This window comes from Ciona intestinalis, chromosome 8, assembly GCF_000224145.3.
Source record: "Ciona intestinalis chromosome 8, KH, whole genome shotgun sequence".
NCBI lineage: Eukaryota > Metazoa > Chordata > Ascidiacea > Phlebobranchia > Cionidae > Ciona > Ciona intestinalis.
The window spans coordinates 2,022,493-2,041,138 of record NC_020173.2 but is presented as its reverse complement, the minus strand read 5'-3'; the positions used below and the strand labels follow the sequence as shown (position 1 = coordinate 2,041,138).

Sequence of the window (18,646 nt, the reverse complement as noted above, 5' to 3'; positions counted from 1 at the left end):
AGATGTTTTAATTGAGCCCGTTCGACGCCGTTACATACCTAGTGGTTGCGCCGCGTTCGTCGTAACATAATAATACCACCGCACTCAAAGCTGCCATAAATGTAAACATGTGTGTCCTCAGACAAGATGCTTAAACGGTAACTGTTTAACTCTCAGCAAACTTGTCAAAATTGATAGCGATGAAAGAGCATTAACCACAAAGTTGCCTATATGGTAACTCACTAAACCAATGCGAAGTTTGGACTATGAAAGAAAGATCCAGTAGGTGGCATTCGATTCAATTCAGGCCTACACTTTACTTCCGTCACTATAACAAGCAAAAGTAAAGATTTAAAGTAAATAAAAGACATAGCCTAATGTGCGTGGAAATCGCATTTATCCTTGACAAATACACCATTATCGGCACTTGGCAGAATAAATGAGCGCGTACTCTATTTGGAGTCGAAGTATAGATATGAAACAGCAGGGTGCCGACCTTTGACTTATACTGTCAACTTGAACAGTGAAGCCAACAGAAAATAGTTGAGGGGAAATTGAACTTTATTTGGAAAAGGGAAATGACTTATTACGTTCCACGATTTCTGAGAATGCAACGATTAGGCTCCAAGGAAATAGAAGTACAAACGCTTGATTTTTGCAGAGAACGACTGAGCAGTTTGTAGTGATCGACGTGTGAAAGCGGGCGATAATAATGTTATCGTTGTAATTCCATGTTTAACGATGTTGTATGTTTACTGGTTTAATGATATTGGGTGAGTCCACGTACCGATATTGCCTGACAACGGAAACTGTCACAATTTCCTAGCCGTTTCCTAATTAAGATGCGTGGCTGCTGGCATTGTGTGTGGACTATGCCCAATGGTGAACTATGCTCAATACCCAGACATTGTATCTGTATTTGCGTTATGTGTGACTGGCGGTAAGCCTGGAGGCTGACGTGTTCCCCTCTTCTCACAACTCTCGTCTGTATAAAAGATGGGTGCGTCGGGACGCCTTGAGCCATAAATTCTGCTATCGTTATCGTATCGTTACGTCACTGTCAAGTTACTAATAAAGGAGTTATTAAGTGTTGATCTGGTTCCAATTGATCGGTGATTAAACGAGGTACAGCATCTAGTACGCGCGAAGAGGAGTACGATAGGACCAGACCCAACAAGTTTACGAACCGAATCTGAATTCTTATAGTTGTGCTAATTTGACTGTTTTTTTTAGATAATTGTACGATACGGGGCTAGTATATCAATGATGATCTTTTTTGTGTTTATCTAAACGTCTAAAGTAAACTCTAAACGTCCTCTGGTTTATGCCCAGAGACAGGGTCCAGTGTAAATGATACTTGAACCCCAAACTTGATAAGACGTGCTTACTGATTTCACAAATTAAAACGGGTAATACCCTTGTTAAAGAAAGTTCAAATTTGTTTTGCGATTCTTTCTTTATTGATAGTTGTTTGTTGCGAAGACTCGTCGCTGTTACGTATTAGAAAACGTTGTTTAGTTTTTGACGGTCGGATGTTTTGCGATTTTGTTAGTTTTGCCACTACACGTCTGTAGCGAACCGCACCCTACTTTAAAAACGAGATGACAAATGTCAAGTCAGCTGGAGAATTACATGAGTAATCTGTAGGTGTTAGGGGTTATATAACCTAACTAGGCAACTAACTAAAGGTATTTTATAATTTTTGAAGTCATTTATGCTCATAAAATAAATTGTCATATCGCATTTATATAAATATATATGTGTAATGTCTATAATATGCTACATGTGCTAACAAATCCAAACTATACTGTTAATGTAATACTTTTTCACTTTATTTAGGTAAAAGCATGTAGAAATATGTGATAGCCTACATAGTAATACCCTGTTACTCAGTGCTCCTATATCTCATGTGTGTTTCCTGGATCTTATTAATCTGTTGTTCAAGAGCAAACTTCATTTAACTAAGCAATGGGTGGGGAGAGAGACCCAGTTGATGTGCTAAAAATAACTCACATTTTACACAACACATTTAAGCATAAACAGTTCAAAAGTCAAGTGCAGAAAGAAGCAATTTTGAAGATATGCCAACGAAAAAAGGATGCGTTTGTTTCCATGCCAACAGGTGCTGGAAAGTCACTTTGTTACCAACTGCCTGCAGTTTTCTTTGGAGGAGTAAGCTTAGTTATTTCGCCTTTAATTGCTCTTATGTGTGACCAGTTGAACCATCTCAAGAGGTTTAACATTGTTGCTAGAACTCTGAACTCAAAACAAACTGTATCTGAACGTAATGAAGTCTTGGCTGACTTGTTTAGCCCGGATTCAAGTTGTAGACTTCTGTACATTACTCCTGAACAAACAGCTACAGCAGCATTTATGGAACTAGTTATGAAGCTGCATGCAAGAAGTAAAATATCTATGTTGATTATAGATGAAGCCCATTGTGTCTCGCAATGGGGCCATGATTTTCGGCCAGATTATATGAAACTTGGGTCTCTTCGACAAAAGCTGGTTAATGTTCAGTGCATAGCTCTTACAGCTACCGCTACAGCTGAAGTTCAAAAAGATATCTTCAACTTACTGCACCTACCTACTTCAACGGCTATTTTTAATACTGGGGTGTTTAGGCCTAATTTGTATTATGATGTTAAGGTTAAGGAATTAGTTGGTGACTGCTACCTGGACCTGCAAAAGTTCTGCCAAAAGGCTTTAAAAATCTCTATTGCAAAATCAAAGCCAGAAGGGGCAGGTATTGTTTACTGCCACAAACGAGAAGACTGCATGACAATTTCTGCTGAATTGCTAAAACGTGGTTTGCTTGCAAAACCCTATCATGCTGGATTATCTAACAAAGAAAGAGAGTCTGTTCAGACTGATTGGACTTCGGGTAAAGTGCCAATAATTGTTGCAACCGTTAGTTTTGGTATGGGGGTGGATAAGTCTAATGTTAGATTTGTGGCGCACTGGACTATTCCAAAATCAATGGCAGGATATTACCAAGAATCTGGAAGGGCTGGAAGAGATGGAGAGCAGTCGTTGTGCAGGTTGTATTACTCTAGAACCGACCGAAATAATATAAATTTTTTGATTAGAAAAGATTTTGACAGAAAAAGGGCAAAGTCAAAATCGGAAACTCAATTTAAGAAGCATGTGCAAGCCATTACTGAAAACTTTTCTAGTCTGGTGAATTATTGTGAGGGGAGTAAGTGTCGTCATGCTGCAATCGCTGCGTTTTTTAATGACGCTATGCCGGATTGTAACGATCAGTGTGATTCTTGTAAGAATCCAAAGCAAGTTGAAACTCAAACACGTAACATCCATACTTTGGGTGGGTATGGTATTGGATCCACAAAAAAAAGACCAGAACGTGATACATCCCACTTGTGCTTAGATGGAACATCAGCAAGTTATGACCCTAGCCTTTATGCTGGTGGTAAAAAGGGATATGGCATTGAAAGAACGGTAGATGATGATACGGGTGCCCCTGACTCACAAGATAGAATTGCTGACAGTTCAGAGTGGCAGAAATTTTTTAAGAAGCAGTTTTCGTTTCGTAACGCATCTTCTTCTGGACACTCAAGAAAGGAGACATGCACCTCGCCACCTCCAGAAGATTGTCCTCTTATTGATCCTGATGCAACCCGCATCGCTAAATGTGACTGGAAGGTGAGATTAAGTTGCTGGGAAAGTTTAAACAGCTCTTTGTTGGATAATTACCGGACATTTTATCAAAAAGATACCGCTTCTGCTGTTTGGAAAGCAAGAGTAAATGCTGCTGATATTGAGCATAGTGTGTTTAAAGTAGCAACAACTGCGATTGGTTACAGAGCGTGCATTGTTAAACATGTCAAAGAAATAAAGAAAAACACATCTGAAAAGTTGTTACACTCCGCTAACCCATCTTTAACTAAGTCCAAAGTAAAAGAGGAAAATGAAACTCCAATACAGGATAATCGTAATGAAAATGATGCTTCTGCTGATTACATGCAGTCAGCAAGTTATAAACCAAAACGCCGTTGCCATGGCTTAAGTACAAACAGTGGCTGCATGAACTACCGCTCATTTGACACGCAAAGTGCTTTTGTGTCAGCTTCAAGCTTGTTGAGTGATACATCTGTTGAGAAATTGCCTGCTACCAGCAAAGAGAAAAGCATCATGTTCAATGATGATATACGGTCTATTAGCATTGAACGGTATATAAACATCAAAGAAGACACCACCCCACCACAGTGGCCATTCAAATCAGCTGAAGAAAAGATCAGTGAAGCAAACAAAAATAAAAGCACAGATGTGAAAAAAGCCATAAATGTGAAGAATGAAGTACTAGAAATAAAACAAAAAGGTGTTGGTTTTAAAGACCCTAAACCAAGTTCTAGTGACCAGCCAGAAGCTAAAGTAAAACCTGAATACAAAAATACCTGTATAAATGTGAAGAAAAATGAAGTACTAGAAATAAAACAAAAAGGTGTTGGTTTTGAAGACCCTAAACCAAGTTCTAGTAACCAGCCAGAAGCTAAAGTAAAACCTGAATGCAAAAATAAAGGTATAAATGTGAAGAAAAATGAAGTATTGGAAGCAAAATGTCGAAAGGTTGGTTTTAAAGCCATTGAGCCAAGTTCGAGAGACCAGCCAGCTGCTCAAATTGAACCTGAAATTACGCATAAGGGCGATGAAATACCTGATGAGTCTGATGTTCAGAAAAGCTGCAAAACTATAGTCTCGTGGCTTCAAAAAATTAAAAAGCAAAGTTTCGTTAAGAATTTGGCAAAAGTCAAAGAAGTGATTGTAATATCGGACTCTGAGAATGAAGAAAATGATACCGAACCACCATTAAAAGCTCTTATTAAATGTGACAGTCCTGACAGCACAACACCAGTTGAATGTTCAACTTCAACAAAGCATCCAGCTGTTAAAACTTCAATTTTAATGAAGCAACCCTTGCCAATGGTGGAACTAAAAGAACAGAAAATGGCACCAGATACGACACATGAAGAAAATAAGACAGTGAGTAGTAACACGCAACATAAACCTCTTGGTTTAAGGGATTGTAAAGAGGATGCGGCGCTGGTTGTTAAGCTACTGTCTGGGCCGTTTAAAATGGGTCAGATCTCGACAAAACCTCTGTTTAAATCATTAGCTCGTAAGCTGACTCATCTAATACAAGAAGATATTCGAATTACTTCTGAAAAAGGTGTGCGGAAAGCTGTGAAACTTGTGATTAATAAATATTTCCGAAACAAGCATTGTACTTGCCTTGATGACGTTAATAGACTTGATTTTGCTTACACGGATGCAATGCAATTTTTTGTGCCTTAGTTCTAAAGCCATCCATGTCTTCAGTTTTCTCGTACTATAATTGTTATTTCTGTCATAATTCATTCTGTAACTAATTCGTTTTTAAAAACTTAAGTTCACTACACAAATAAACGGCAAAATATTTTCTTTGCATAGCAAGTGTTTTGTCAGAAATTCTTATTTACACCACTGTGGATATATATGTGGACTTGAAAATTGCATATGTGTGTGTGGACTTGAAAAGGCATGTGCTGTTTAAGTATACTTTGTTACCTGCCAAAATTTATCTCAATATTTTGTGAGTGCTGCGTAACTTGCCCAGGGAGATTTTCGTTTAACTCATATTTTTTCACTCTGTGTTTTGCTAATTTTTGATATACAATTTCTGATTTTGTCTGCAATGTTATTTAAGTGCTTCAGTTTTTCGTTCTCTGTTTATAATTCCATTGCGGTGGTGATAATGCAAGTATTGGCATAGTTACCAAGGTTTAGGGTTTCGACTTCATATGTAGTTGTATAAAAATGCTACAAAGACTTTCCAAGTCAGCTCACCGGGTCCAAGCGGATGGGGCAGAGTCAAGCAGGAATAGCTCAAGAAATGGTAAGAAAAATTCTTTGAATTCACTACTGTTCTTGGTACTCCAACTGTAAAGTTAACACGGCTTTTCATTCAGAATAGCTTTTACTGCTCTCTCCAGCCTAAACATTGTAAAAGTATACAAAAAGGCCGTAAAAAAAAGATTTTTTAAGAAAAATATGTTCCTGTTAAAATTTTTAATAAAAAATGTTTTCTACATTACAATTTTTTAAGGTACTACGAACCACTATGAAAATGGTGTTCTTGCACCTCAGTCTCCAGTGGTAGCAAAAGTCGACCACCACAGTATTGAGTTGTCATGGGAACAGCCAAGCGATGGTGCCAGTTTAAAAGGAGATAAGAGGTTTGAAAATCTTATGTAAATTTGCCTAGGCAGTATTTATATACACCAAAGCATTAGGCAATGGCTGTTATTTGGCAACTTGATGTTCCTGTTTGTTTTGCTGTTCAGTGTAACTGTTTGTGAGTGACTTTGTTTGGAGAAAATTGAGGTTTATACATGTATGTTTGTGCTGCCATGTGTTATATTTGTTTTAGGTTGAAGTATGAACTTCAGGAGGAGGACCGTCGCACTCATGAATATTCGACTGTGTATATGTAAGTGCTACTGTTTGTATTTGTATAACCACCAATAAGAACAAAAAATGTGGTATGTCAAAGATCAAACGAAAATTTATGGAAATTTGAAACCCACTATGTTTTTACCATACCAGATGAGCCGTTGAAAGAATATTGATATTATGGATTTATGCCTAGTAGCAGAAGTAAAAGGAATAACTTTTGCATTTTGCTTTACAGCGGTTATGGTGAAAATTACAAAATAGAGGGTCTTGACCCACTACATGCGTATAACTACCGCTTGAAAGTAAGCACAAGTGATGGAGACGTGAGCTTCAGTCCCAATCTTCATGTATACACAACCAGTGAGTGTTTCTTAAGCTTCTGTGGGTGGAGCATCGATTTCCCTAATTTGTTCTGCTTGTAGTTTATGAATAATTAATGTAGTGCAAGATACTATGATATGATGTGTTGAAATTTACTCCCTGTGTACTTCCTTAACATGGCTCCTTTGATTTGGTCTGAATTAGCAGCAAGATTTTAACATTCAATAACAATATTTGTAAACTTTTATCAAATGAAGTGGATGACCATGCTGTTGTTGGTACAGCTTGTACAAAGTCGGTATTTTGACAAAACTGGTTTAGATAATTTGTTATATCTATTAATAATCATACAAAAAATCAAGTTAAAATATATCCAAGTAAAACTGCCTTTGTTTTTGGGGAGGGCATAAAGGTTTTTAACTAATAAAGCAGAAATTAAAGGCAGTTTTGTAGTGAAATTGACTGTTCAACATATAATTTGTAACTTTTTCCTTATCAGATGAGCCTTACACAAGTGATCAACTACACAGAGCAACGATTAAAGGCGACATTGAAATGGTTACGAAGATAATGGAATCCAGGTTGTTTAAGTGCACACTAAATCCATCATCAAACAGTAACCATTCATCCTTATTGTCGTTTTAACTTGCTTTATTGACACAGGGAAGTGAATGTGGATGTACACGACAAATTTGGCTTCACTCCTTTGATGAACGCTTGTCAGAAAGGTTATCTCAAGTACGTATGCTTGTGAATGGCATTTACTCGTGTTCCCAATTCCAAAATCATATTTTTGCAGTACTTTTTTCAACATTTCCACCTTTCCATACTAAATCTAAAATGAATTACCTGACTACAGTGTTGACCACTGCTTTTTGTAGAAAATATGAAAGGAAACACTGATGTTAGTTGACATAGTAAACTGAATGGGCCGGCTATACAGCAAGCATAATAGTAAGCTCAATTTAATGATGTTTATACTTCTTTTGTGCTTCAGCATAGTGGAGTATCTGATTGAATCACGCGCAGATGTCAACGCTACTAATTCAAGTGGAAAAAACAGGTACAAAGCCATCTGTACATATTACTATATATTATATAAGCATTCACAAAATAGCACCTGGCGTAAAGCTGCGAAATTTATGTTTAGAGTAATTGCTTAAGCATGTTTAGTATATTGATTTTGTTATATCGATGGTAGTTATAAACACCTGCCTTTATGTAATTCTGGAGATTATTTAATTTGAAAGATTACAACTGGGCAGGTGTTTTGCTTAATTGGTAGATTTTAATATAGACTATTGTTATTGCAACAGTTGGTGTAAAGAGACATTCTCTTCTCCCTGAACAAAAACACCAAGTCCTTTTCTCAGATCTACGTCATCTGCCCATGTATTGAAGTGACTCCCATGTAACTAATTCCACGAAATATGTAACAAAAAAAATAAAGTTTAACAAAAGTTTGCCAAATATGGCATTATCAGTCTCTTATTTAAAGAAAAATCGAAAAAATTATTTTTGTTTCAAATTTTTTTTTAATTTTTTTTTTTTAGTTTGATGATGGCTTGTTATTCCGGGCATGGTCCAGTGGTTCAACGACTTAAGGAAGCTGGAGCTAACTGGAATTCAGCTGACAGGGGTGGTAGCTCGCCACTTCACTGGGCAATAGATGGGCAGAACTGTGCATTGATACAATGGATATTAGATGATGGTGCCAAGGTACTTTTTATTTGAAATATAAAAATTAGGTATAGTAAAAGAAACAACTTTTTTTCCTTTTTTCTCGCATGGTGAAGCAAAGAGAGTTGTTATAACATGGTTGCCCAATTTTTTATGCGCACTTAAGATTCAGTATATTTACCTTAGTGGGTGAATTTTTTCTTCCTATCTCTATGGCTGACAATTTTGAACCTATTAGTGAGTTTGAGCAATGACAGTTAGGTTTCTCAATAAAAAACCCACACATCCACAATGGTAGCAGCAATAATTGTCCTGGATCAGTTTCCAATTCTCATAACTGCATACTTCTTCAGCCATTCAGAGAGCGAGTTTCATAAATAATGTGAATTTTTAGGTATATATGTTATTTGAGATAATGGGCCAAATCTAGTTTTAATCTCAGATTCCATGTGTCATGCTGCAGTACCTCACCCATGCAGAACAATATACCTATTAATTCAATAAACTTTACACCAGGTTGATTTAAAAGCTGCTTCATCGGGATGGACACCCCTAATAAGATGTGCTGCTATCACAGGAAATGCTGAAGTGGCTGCTGTTCTTCTATCTGCAGGAGCTAACGTCAATGCTGTAGACCAGTATGTTGTCCCATATAAACCATCTTTTAAAGTATAAAATGTTGCATGTTTGGTGTTTACAAGTCTCAATTAAAAGTGTATTCGATTCTGAATTTGTTGATTCCAAGCTTTTCAAAATCCGTCACATATTTTCGGAGATATTTATGTTTTAAACTTTTCAACGGGAAACACTGCTGTAAAATTAAGCTTGAATCTTTTCTTTTTCTTTATAGTGATGGCAAAACAGCCCTCATGATTGCATCTCTGAATGGACATCTTAAATTAGTGGAACTTCTCTTGGAAAGTGGGGCAGACACCAAAATAAGAAGTGGAGTATGTATGTAGTCTCTCTACCAAAAACTTGTCTATTTTAACTTTATTTACACAGCATGGAAAAACTGCTCTCGAGATGGCGATGTCTTTCGACCGCAGGGTAAGATGATGATGTTCAATTTTTTTGTACTTAGTTTCTGTATTAAAAATGCATTTCTTTTCTTTGTCTGGTGCGATGGCACAATTATTAGGACGACACTGCTACCGTTGCATGGTTGTGTCTTTGTGTAAGGCACTTTAGTTATTTCTCCATCCCAGTGGTCACTAATGGTTTGTCCAAATTGTTAGCCATATAGAAAAACATTAAAACATTTTGTGACAAATGTAATAACTTAAAAGCAGGCGCAAAGTGATTAAAAAGTGTAATAACATTTGCCTTGCAATAAAAAGATGACACATTTATTCATTTCTATTGACAGCCCATTGTCAAGCTGTTTGAGGAGATGCAGAGAAGCCATACAAATGTTACTACAACCAAGTAATGCCCCGGACCTCACCTCAGTTTTAATTAGTTCATTTGTTACAGCACTTTGTTGTTTTATCTGTTGTCACGTAGCCGACTGTGAAGTTTCCGCTCACATTTTTATATCTTCATTTACGGATCAAAAGCTTTTCTACTAGCTTGTGCAATGCTTTTATAAAGACAATTTTCCAGATGCTTTACATTGTTAATTACCCAACTGCTTATTGCTGGTTATAAGGGCAAAAAAGGCAATTTGTAATATAACAACATTCCGTTACCTTCTTAAAAGTCTGCAGTTTTTCTTTAAATGAAACATAGATAGGTTTGTATTCGTAATTGGTGTGTACACATTTTTATTTTTGTAACTTGTTAAAATACATTAGAGCACTGATGTAAAATGATGATTGTGTTAGAATGAAGTGCAAATTCTTTAGAATCACTTTGAAATCCACATGTCGTGTCTACTGTTTTTGTAAAGTTGAGATAACTGATTATGAGAGTTATCATGTAATCAGTGTTAGTAGTCTGCAGCATGTATGTACAGCCATAGTTAACACAGTATGCTGCAGTTGTATATACCAGACAGTACAAATTATCCTGTTGATTATTAAAAGGTGTATCTAGGTTTTCATAAATAAATCTGGATATAAAGTTAACAAAATACTTAGGTAAAGATTAGCACAGTTGAAAAAAAAAAAAAAATTTTTTTAAAAAATCACAATTCTGATTTGTGCTTGTGGGGAGAAACAATTTCCTGATACTCCATTCTCCTTCCCACTTTATATTTTAGGAGTTCAGCATATTGGAAAAGCAGTTTCTTCCAATAACACGAGATGTCATCCATTTTAAGATGTTTGGTAATGAATCTCTTTCCCCTGTTTAATCAAAATGCAGTATTCCAATTATTAAGTAAAGTTAAAGCATATTGTTTAATGTTCATCCTTTATTACAAAATACAAACCTGTTTTGATGTACATACAATAAACAATCTGCTTGGAATTTGGAACATATACAACTCTTTATAATAAAACAAAAATCTGATCTAAACAGCTTTTACAAAATACAAACCTGATCTAAATGATAAGAAGGGCATATACACTCAATATCCTGAACTAAACTCACTAAACTAATAGGTTTCTTTTTGTAAACACACAGCATCTAAAACCAGATTTACCTATTTGCAATCTTTTTCACAACTTCATCATTTTCCTTTGCAAAATTAATCAGGTCTTTCACCTCATTCAAACTTGGTGAAACAGGTATATAGTGGACCCAAGGCTTCAGTGCTGGGTAAAAGAACTCCAACCAATCTTCACCAACGTGGAATACAAGTGAGCCGCATAGGAACAGATGTTTCAGTCTGAAACTTGCAGCAACCCCTCGGAAATTGAACAAGTATCTGATTGATGGATGAATTACTCAATACTGTTACTTTTTATCCTCACATGGTGAGGACAGGATTCTGTTTCATAAGCCCTCCGCCTACTTAATAGTTACCGCATATAACTTGATTACGTTTAGTAAAACTAAGTAAAAATTGCTATTTAAAACCCAAAAGCAGTTATTTTGCAGAAGCGCTTTAAGGTGGCTGTACACAGTATCCGGCATGCAAATTTGCCTGCAAAGTCGTATGCAAACCCATTACCGAGTTCCGCATGCGGCAGCCAAATCCGGACAAAACGGTAGAATTCCAGATACTGTGTACAGCCACCTTTATACTGTATGTAAAGCTATTTTACAACAATATTAATCACTTAAATGCACAACAGTCGTACTTATATTGACAGTGATCAAGTAGATGTACAATTTCGGCAGGTTCTGCTCCTAGCGTGTCCTAAAGAAGAGAACGACTGAAATGAATGTTAAGGGGCGTGTTGTAGTAATAAAATATACAATGACATGTTAGTATGTTTCATTAGGCATAAGGTATTGTGTATATTTAAATGTGCTTGTTTTTTTTAATAAGTTTGTTTTAACCTTTTTAGATTTCCAGGCTTGGTTCTTTGTGTATTGAGCATCAACAAGATCTGGATTTTCACGAGATAATAAAACTAACGGATCTCTTTCACTACTTGTTCGTGAACCACGAAAAAATCCAATATTTTGTTTCTTTTCCCATGGAAATTCATTGTCTTTTCTAAATTTTAGATAATTTTGTAAAATACTTTTAAAAACCTAATAAAAATGCATACATACTTCTTAAGGTCCTTTCTCATAAGGTCCCAACGGCCAAGGCCATTCCTATATATTGGCCACACTGCTGGACCACCGGCCCAAAATGTCCAAGCTGGATACATAATATCCTGATGTTCCTTAGCCTAATAGTAAAAATAATGGTTAATTTTAGTTTTAGATAACAGGAACCCTTTGTTTTATTTTTACTAGGGTGTAGTACAGTTGTTAGCGCACCTGCTTCTAACCCAGAGGTTTTGGGTTCAAAGCTCATCAATGGTACTATTGTTAATTAGTAGGCAGGTGTGTTCCTTGGGCAAGACACTCAATTGTTGCTCTAACCCAGTGATCATGAATTAGCTACCCAAATTGTCACTCATATATTAAAAAATAATAAAAATCATAAAATGTAATTACCCACAAATTGAATAGTTGTTAAGACTGGTAACAAGGCACAATGTGTGTGAAACAGAATACGCATGTTATAAAGACTGTTACTGCCCCGCAATGCGAGGATAAATCAGTTGTACTTCTACATTTAACTGAGTTAAATTAGATTTGGAATATTTTTCCGACCTGTTGTATAAAGACAACACATACACTGAGATTGCAATCAATGTTAATCACAAAATATTTCCACCATACACACAACCATATAATGTAAATGTATCAAAATATACAAGTCTTTGCCCCTACCTACCACTTTGCTGAAGGATAATATGGGCATAGGATATGGTGAATGCTTCATAACTTGTGGCCAATCATGAACATTTATCCCAAGTTCCATGTCAGGCAGATCGTTTATGATTTCCAATATAAAATGTTCGATACCAGAGCACCTTTAAAAGTAGACACAATTTATTTTAATGTTTTACTTAAAATATATGACGCTTAAACTAAATAGTTTATTCTGTTATTTCTGCGACCAGGCATACTGCAAAATAGTTTTTTGTTTATTAGACTCATCTGGTATATATATATATATATAGCCTATAAACTAATTGATTTTTTATAGTAGGGTAGGAGAAAATGTTATTTTTGTAATTTACTTCATCCTCGCGTGGCCTGAAACAACAGTTGTTAACCACAGGTGTTCTGTTTTATACACCTCATGCCAGCTTACGAGTTACCAAGTATGTTACTTTGTGGGTGATTATTTTAGAAGAGCTTTTTTTCTATTTTTTAAATTGTTTTATGTGTTGCTGATAATTTGGGTTAAAATTATTTAAACTTGGCGCAACAACTCTAAAAGAATGTTGTTAGTTAATTGTTATAAACACAATCATGAATTATTGAATTATAGGATTTAGTTGATAATGGTATTCTCCTATCGTACCCCACAGTACTATATATATACCATATAGAATAATACCTTGAAGGAAACATGCATTTATCTTGTCTGTATAACTTATGGTCAATAATTTGGTAATGAACCGATCTTTCAAGCCCACGTTTCATATCTTCGTTGGTGATTCCACCTCTCTCTCTCCATAATTTTAAATCAGAGGTTATAACATCTGAGTGACAAGTACAATTGCCACCACATGAAGTGTAATTGGCAGCAGCTTCAGATATTGCATCCAAATACACTTGCCAATTAGGTTCTGAAAGTTGGCATGAATTAGCTTACTTGGTCAACATTATTGTTAAACATTAACTGGTATGTAAATCTTACTACTAGTGTTTAAATTACATATGTTTGTATTTAAACTTAAACATTAAAAATACCTGCATTTTAATATGTTTTTAAAATAAATATTCTATTATTTAAATTTCAAATACATGTATTTGTTGTTAAATTTAAAATACCTTCACTAATATTCAAATTTAAAATATAAATATACTTTAATACTTATATTTGTTGTTAAGTTTAAAATACATCCACTAATATTTAAATTAAAACACATGTATTTGTTGTTACATGTAAAATACACTACTTTTATTTAAATTTTAAATGGATACCTTTTGCACTGGCTCTGCTAAGATTGGCCCATATCACAGAAACGAATAATACAGTGTGCAAGGCAGATATTTTATAATGTTTTGAATGGAGGTGTAGCATGACAACAGTGGGTAACCTATAGTTTTAGGAAGGAGATTGTTTAAGATTTGTAAACAATATTCTGATATGATCAGTCCGATACTATGTCAGAATTTTAAATGAGAAAAAACTGCATTAAAAACATACAAGCAAGTTGTTGTCAATTATGGCCTAACAGGCAAAAAAGCAGTTGAGTGCTGGTAATAAATACTACACCAAATTGCAGTAAATTTTATAAAATAAATATCTAAAACCAGTATTGTTGCATATACAGGATTTAGATTGTCAATTAACGAAGTATTAAGTGTTTTCTTCACGTTCATGCGCACGGCCTGTTTGACTTAAATGTTTTATTGGATCTACCCAGTTCCAACCTCTTGGTCGTTCACCAGTTACTCCTACACGATCTGCCATTTTCCTCTTTTGAGCTTTTGAAAGTTGCTCTTTTTTCTCTTTTACTTTAGCAACTGGAGCCTCTGTTTTTTCAGTATCAGTCACAATTTTAGGTGATACAACTTGTAATGGCTGCTCAGCCATTAACTGTTCATGGTTTTCTTTAGCCCAATCTATGATTGTAAACACCATAGCGTCTCCCAACATAATTTCACATTGTTCTTTAAGTTGGTCCACAATGCTTACTTTTACATTAGCGAGAACATGATTGTTATAAAATGCATTCAAGTTTATTTCAGGAGCCTTTTCAGGATATTCTGGTGTCCATATAATCTCAAATAGAAACGATTTAGGGTGACCGTCTTCACCAATTTTGTATTGGAAACATGTCTCTGAAATTTGCTTAAAAGCAGTGTCATCTTCAAATATAGAAGCAAGTACTTCTCTCTCTTCTTCTTGCTGTTCATTAACAGCCATTACATTCAGTAATTTACTTTTAAAATAGCATTGATAAACAAAAATAACTTTTCAATTTAACAAATTTACTTAATTATCATATACACCTAAACGTAGTGAGTAAACTTTAATTTATTTACATATTATATTCCAAATTATAATAAAAGGACAAAAAAATATAATGCGTGCTGATAACACCTGTGTCAAATGAGAACACGTCGCTTGCCCTTTCCTACATTATACCTTCCACGTAACTAATATTACAGCTGGCTGCCACGCGGACCGTTTAACATATTTTGAGCAATTGGTCAGGCTATAGCTACGTACGCACAATCTCTTTACGAAATCGCATCCTTCAACATAAGTATTTGTATTATGGCCAAAATATAGGTTTCACATTACATTTAACAACTTATAAGTTTGCACAAAACTGAAAATGTACTTACATTGTGCAAAGCCCCATTAGATAATGTTTTTTTCTGACTTTTTTTTATCTATAATGAATAAAGCATGAGACGTAAGTAGCCACACCGAAACGGTATTTGGTTTTTGGCATATTTGTATTGTAATCTTCCGTAACGAATAGATACACAGCGATACATGCCTGTGACTTAAATACGTACGTTTCAGAAAGGACATAAGGGTGGCTGTAACGCAAATTGCATATTGGTCGATCAGTTTGTAGGAAAAATATATAGAAGGCCATGCTAGAATTTAATGACAGTGTGCTTTAAGTAAAATGCAGTGCGGTTGATTCACATTACGTAAAAAGGGGGTTTTGTGACATAAAACCTACAATCACCATCAGCAATCAGGCCTTGAACGCCATTTTAGATTTTACCACAAACGTTACGGTTGCAGTTTACCTGCAAAAAAACAAAGAGAGGACGAAGTCTAGTACGTTGTTTAGTCGTTAGAGAGATAGCCGTGACTAGTTATATGTGAATAGTAACGTTTGGCGTTCACGTTTTACGCGCATGTTTGCAGAGATAGTAAATACAATAGTAAATCTATCGCCACTCTCACAGACCACAAGTGTTTATTTAGTTATTCTGTTGAAGAAAGAAAACTAAAATCATGAATTCATTCTCAAGTGTTCTACGTCGTAACCATAAGGTAAGTTAGCTATTTCTTATTAGCCTAATGATCTTAATACCCAACTTGTATAATTGGCAAGATGAACCGCAGGAAAACACCGTGGCACTAAGCCCGAACCCCAAAAGCTAACAAAGTTTCGTTTCATTAATCATTGACCGATTTTTTACCTATCACATATTGGGAGTTAAGATTCAGAGTAGGGCGTGAATTCAGTTTACATGCGATTATCTCTTCGAGGGCATTCAACCATGCGAAAGTGCAAATGCAGACTGGAGTTTTCCCTAAATACAGGCCTGTTGGTTCCGAAAGTATGATAGGCCAGTCTAGAATCAAATCTGTCTATGTTTAAATATTAACCGTAAGGCTTAAAAGAAAAATTTAAACGATAGCGATGCCTAAGCTACGCCAGATTCGTATTTAAAGCCTTTGTCGCATTGTTGCGGTCGGGAGACAGGTAATGCCGCATGAAACTCAGGGCAGTTTTCTCATGTAGGAAGCTTGTTTTGGCGCACTCTAGTATCCGATTGCCGGTCGAGAAGGTACGCGGCGCTGTGAATGGCGTAAAGTACAAAGGGTAAAATTCTAACAAGTCAAGCGATAAAAAATATTTAAAGCGAACGATTTTTTATAACTACCTGCACGCAACATGTTTTAGTTAGCGAAATGTTACAAGAATCATTTCATGCTTTCAATCAAATACGCAGTTAATGTTTATTCAACGGTTCGTTAACTTAATGCAAACACGCATTTTTGTGTTCTATCCTAAAAATTAATATGTAACTATTTTTAATAGGTAAAACCAATACTAATGGTTAATCAATTCGTATAAACCATATAAAACACGTGTTTCGCTTGCGACGCTACAGAACGGCGTTCCTCTTTACAAGCTATATGCAGCAACGCTTTTAAAATCACAGGGCTGAGAAAAATCAAAAAAAATGCGTGGGAGTATTTAAATCGCCGATTTAAAGGTTGATGGAAAAGTTAACCGAAGCGTCAGAAATTGTGTTTTTCGTTATAAGTAGCTAAAAAGATGAGAATGTGTAACAGTGTCAAGATCGGTTTTACGATCTGTCGTCTTGATTTAATTATAGCAGGCCCAGTATAAACAAAGAGCATTTTCTGCAGATTTCTTGCTTGAGTGCGGATCTTGGTGGTCATATAAGCATGCAGACTTTGGCCAAGCTAATTGCTTATCTTTTCCTTGCGTTGATATCCGTATTGGTGTTGTGCTGCATGAGGACAACGGTATTAATATACACCCGGCCCCCTCCACCGCCGCCGTGTGCTAGGAACGAAACGGAAGGTTACATCGACTCTGCTGGGTCATGGGGGCGATTAAAAAGAGCGGTGCAGTTTGAAACGGTATCACACTCTCCACACCATTACAACAAGCAACAACTTGAAGCATTCGGAAGGTACTTAACACAAGGTAATAGTAACCGCAGTGTTTTTTCATATTTCGTAATAAAAGCACGCTTACATTTTCCTACAGCGTTCCCAGCTATTTTCCACTCACGGTATGTCCGACATGACATTATAAACGGATACAGCATGCTGCTTGCCGTCCGAGGCAAGAATGCTTCTCTCCAGCCGTATTTGCTCATGGCCCATATGGACGTAGTACCAGTGGTCCAGTCAGAGTGGGTTTGGGAAGGATTTGGAGCAAATGAGTCGCCTGATGGTAACCGTATGTACGGCCGAGGTTTGATTGACAACAAAGGCCAACTAATGGTAAGTGTTGACTTTGGGAGTAAACAGTGAATATGTTTTAACCGTTTCCTAACAACTCTAATATTTTTGCATTATCGATATTAAAATACGATCGGGAAATATGGGATATAATGTGGTAAAGGTATCCCATGTTACCCCACACTACTATATATGTAAAACATTGACTGTCTGTATGTTTTGTAGTATAGTTTACTGTTAAGTGCCAACAGTGGCTGATATGACCGTGTAATAACAATAAACATCCATTTAAAAAATTCCGATTGCATGCAAGCCCACTTTAAACTGGCCAAATTATACCATAAGCGCTTATAATTATATTTGTTTATTTGNGAGTTCGCATCGATTATAACCGGGACTACGATTTGCAGGCTATCCTTGAAGCATTAAGTTATATGCTGAATAAAGGAGACCAGCCTGTAAGAAGCTTTTTCGTATCATTAGGCCATGACGAAGAGGTAATGATGTGTTCTATTATTCTGAATATATACACCTTTGAATGCAAGACCTAACCCAGCACGTAGAATATATACTAGGGTGGGGAGACGGTACTCGGCGTAAGACGCGCCTTTTTTAATCTTGTTTTACCAGTACCCATTTAAAGAAAAGGGAAAAACAGTAATATTCGACAGAATTTTCACGGTCCACAGTAAAGATGATAATTGTTGTTAAGTTTTTTGGAAATTGTTGTCCGTTAATACAGTTATGATAGTGCTAATTTAGTATCACCCAAAAACCGTCTCATATTTTGATTTTGGAAATATTTGGCAATATATGCTTAAGTGTCCCGTCTTCCCCCACTCTATTATAATATACACTTTTCCATATTCATATTTTGCTTTTCGTCTTAAGTACGCATTTAATTTAGACCAATGTAAAGCCCGTTAAGTACGAATATGTAAATGTGAG

The 18,646-nt window shown here is 35.9% G+C and overlaps 5 protein-coding genes across 6 annotated transcripts; 3 read left to right on the top strand and 2 right to left on the bottom strand.

Moving 5' to 3' along the window:
• Positions 1–1,818: 1,818 nt before the first annotated feature.
• LOC100175500 (ATP-dependent DNA helicase Q5) lies at positions 1,819–5,749 on the top strand. Its single transcript, XM_002126301.4, has one exon. It carries the CDS (start codon positions 1,948–1,950, stop codon positions 5,290–5,292), a length of 3,345 nt encoding a protein of 1,114 aa, XP_002126337.1. The 5' UTR covers positions 1,819–1,947; the 3' UTR covers positions 5,293–5,749.
• On the top strand, positions 5,653–10,244 carry LOC100185700 (fibronectin type 3 and ankyrin repeat domains protein 1). 2 transcript variants are annotated; one of them, XM_002126328.5, is made up of 12 exons: positions 5,653–5,872; positions 6,083–6,212; positions 6,407–6,466; positions 6,668–6,792; positions 7,253–7,334; positions 7,417–7,491; positions 7,751–7,816; positions 8,307–8,472; positions 8,950–9,071; positions 9,284–9,383; positions 9,439–9,483; positions 9,803–10,244. In XM_002126328.5, exons 1-12 carry the CDS (start codon positions 5,794–5,796, stop codon positions 9,863–9,865), a joined length of 1,113 nt encoding a protein of 370 aa, XP_002126364.1. In that variant the 5' UTR covers positions 5,653–5,793; the 3' UTR covers positions 9,866–10,244. The 2 variants fall into 2 exon arrangements, with proteins under 2 accessions (XP_002126364.1, XP_009859273.1); XM_009860971.3 differs by having other exon boundaries at positions 5,739–5,872; positions 9,284–9,387.
• Positions 10,183–14,104, bottom strand: LOC100184131 (protein O-glucosyltransferase 1). Its single transcript, XM_002126567.4, has 8 exons — positions 13,981–14,104; positions 13,391–13,622; positions 12,719–12,857; positions 12,043–12,164; positions 11,824–11,983; positions 11,622–11,680; positions 11,021–11,245; positions 10,183–10,721 (listed from the first exon to the last, which is right to left on the bottom strand). The coding sequence occupies exons 1-8, from the start codon at positions 14,078–14,080 to the stop codon at positions 10,562–10,564; spliced, it is 1,197 nt and encodes a 398-aa protein (XP_002126603.1). The 5' UTR covers positions 14,081–14,104; the 3' UTR covers positions 10,183–10,561.
• On the bottom strand, positions 14,097–15,015 carry LOC100183332 (RWD domain-containing protein 4-like). Its single transcript, XM_002126534.5, has one exon. The coding sequence runs from the start codon at positions 14,927–14,929 to the stop codon at positions 14,360–14,362; it is 570 nt and encodes a 189-aa protein (XP_002126570.1). The 5' UTR covers positions 14,930–15,015; the 3' UTR covers positions 14,097–14,359.
• On the top strand, positions 15,014–18,562 carry LOC100181750 (N-fatty-acyl-amino acid synthase/hydrolase PM20D1-like). Its single transcript, XM_002122732.4, has 5 exons — positions 15,014–16,024; positions 17,135–17,438; positions 17,502–17,740; positions 18,109–18,197; positions 18,273–18,562. The coding sequence occupies exons 1-5, from the start codon at positions 15,986–15,988 to the stop codon at positions 18,337–18,339; spliced, it is 738 nt and encodes a 245-aa protein (XP_002122768.3). The 5' UTR covers positions 15,014–15,985; the 3' UTR covers positions 18,340–18,562.
• Positions 18,563–18,646: the final 84 nt, after the last annotated feature.

Excerpts from the sequence above, each read along its gene's own strand:
- LOC100184131 (XM_002126567.4), bottom strand. The coding sequence starts at position 14,080 with ATGCTACACCTCCATTCAAAACATTATAAAATATCTGCCTTGCACACT. Across the intron at positions 13,623-13,980 it reads TAGCAGAGCCAGTGCAAAAG|AACCTAATTGGCAAGTGTAT; the intron begins GTATCCATTTAA and ends GCCAACTTTCAG. Across the intron at positions 11,984-12,042 it reads ATGAGAAAGGACCTTAAGAA|AAAAGACAATGAATTTCCAT; the intron begins GTATGTATGCAT and ends TCTAAAATTTAG.
- LOC100175500 (XM_002126301.4), top strand. The coding sequence starts at position 1,948 with ATGGGTGGGGAGAGAGACCCAGTTGATGTGCTAAAAATAACTCACATT.
- LOC100181750 (XM_002122732.4), top strand. The coding sequence starts at position 15,986 with ATGAATTCATTCTCAAGTGTTCTACGTCGTAACCATAAG. Across the intron at positions 16,025-17,134 it reads TTCTACGTCGTAACCATAAG|ATTTCTTGCTTGAGTGCGGA; the intron begins GTAAGTTAGCTA and ends CATTTTCTGCAG. Across the intron at positions 18,198-18,272 it reads TTAGGCCATGACGAAGAGGT|GGGTGGGGAGACGGTACTCG; the intron begins AATGATGTGTTC and ends GAATATATACTA.
- LOC100185700 (XM_002126328.5), top strand. The coding sequence starts at position 5,794 with ATGCTACAAAGACTTTCCAAGTCAGCTCACCGGGTCCAAGCGGATGGG. Across the intron at positions 6,467-6,667 it reads GAATATTCGACTGTGTATAT|CGGTTATGGTGAAAATTACA; the intron begins GTAAGTGCTACT and ends TTTGCTTTACAG. Across the intron at positions 9,484-9,802 it reads CGATGTCTTTCGACCGCAGG|CCCATTGTCAAGCTGTTTGA; the intron begins GTAAGATGATGA and ends TTCTATTGACAG.
- LOC100183332 (XM_002126534.5), bottom strand. The coding sequence starts at position 14,929 with ATGGCTGTTAATGAACAGCAAGAAGAAGAGAGAGAAGTACTTGCTTCT.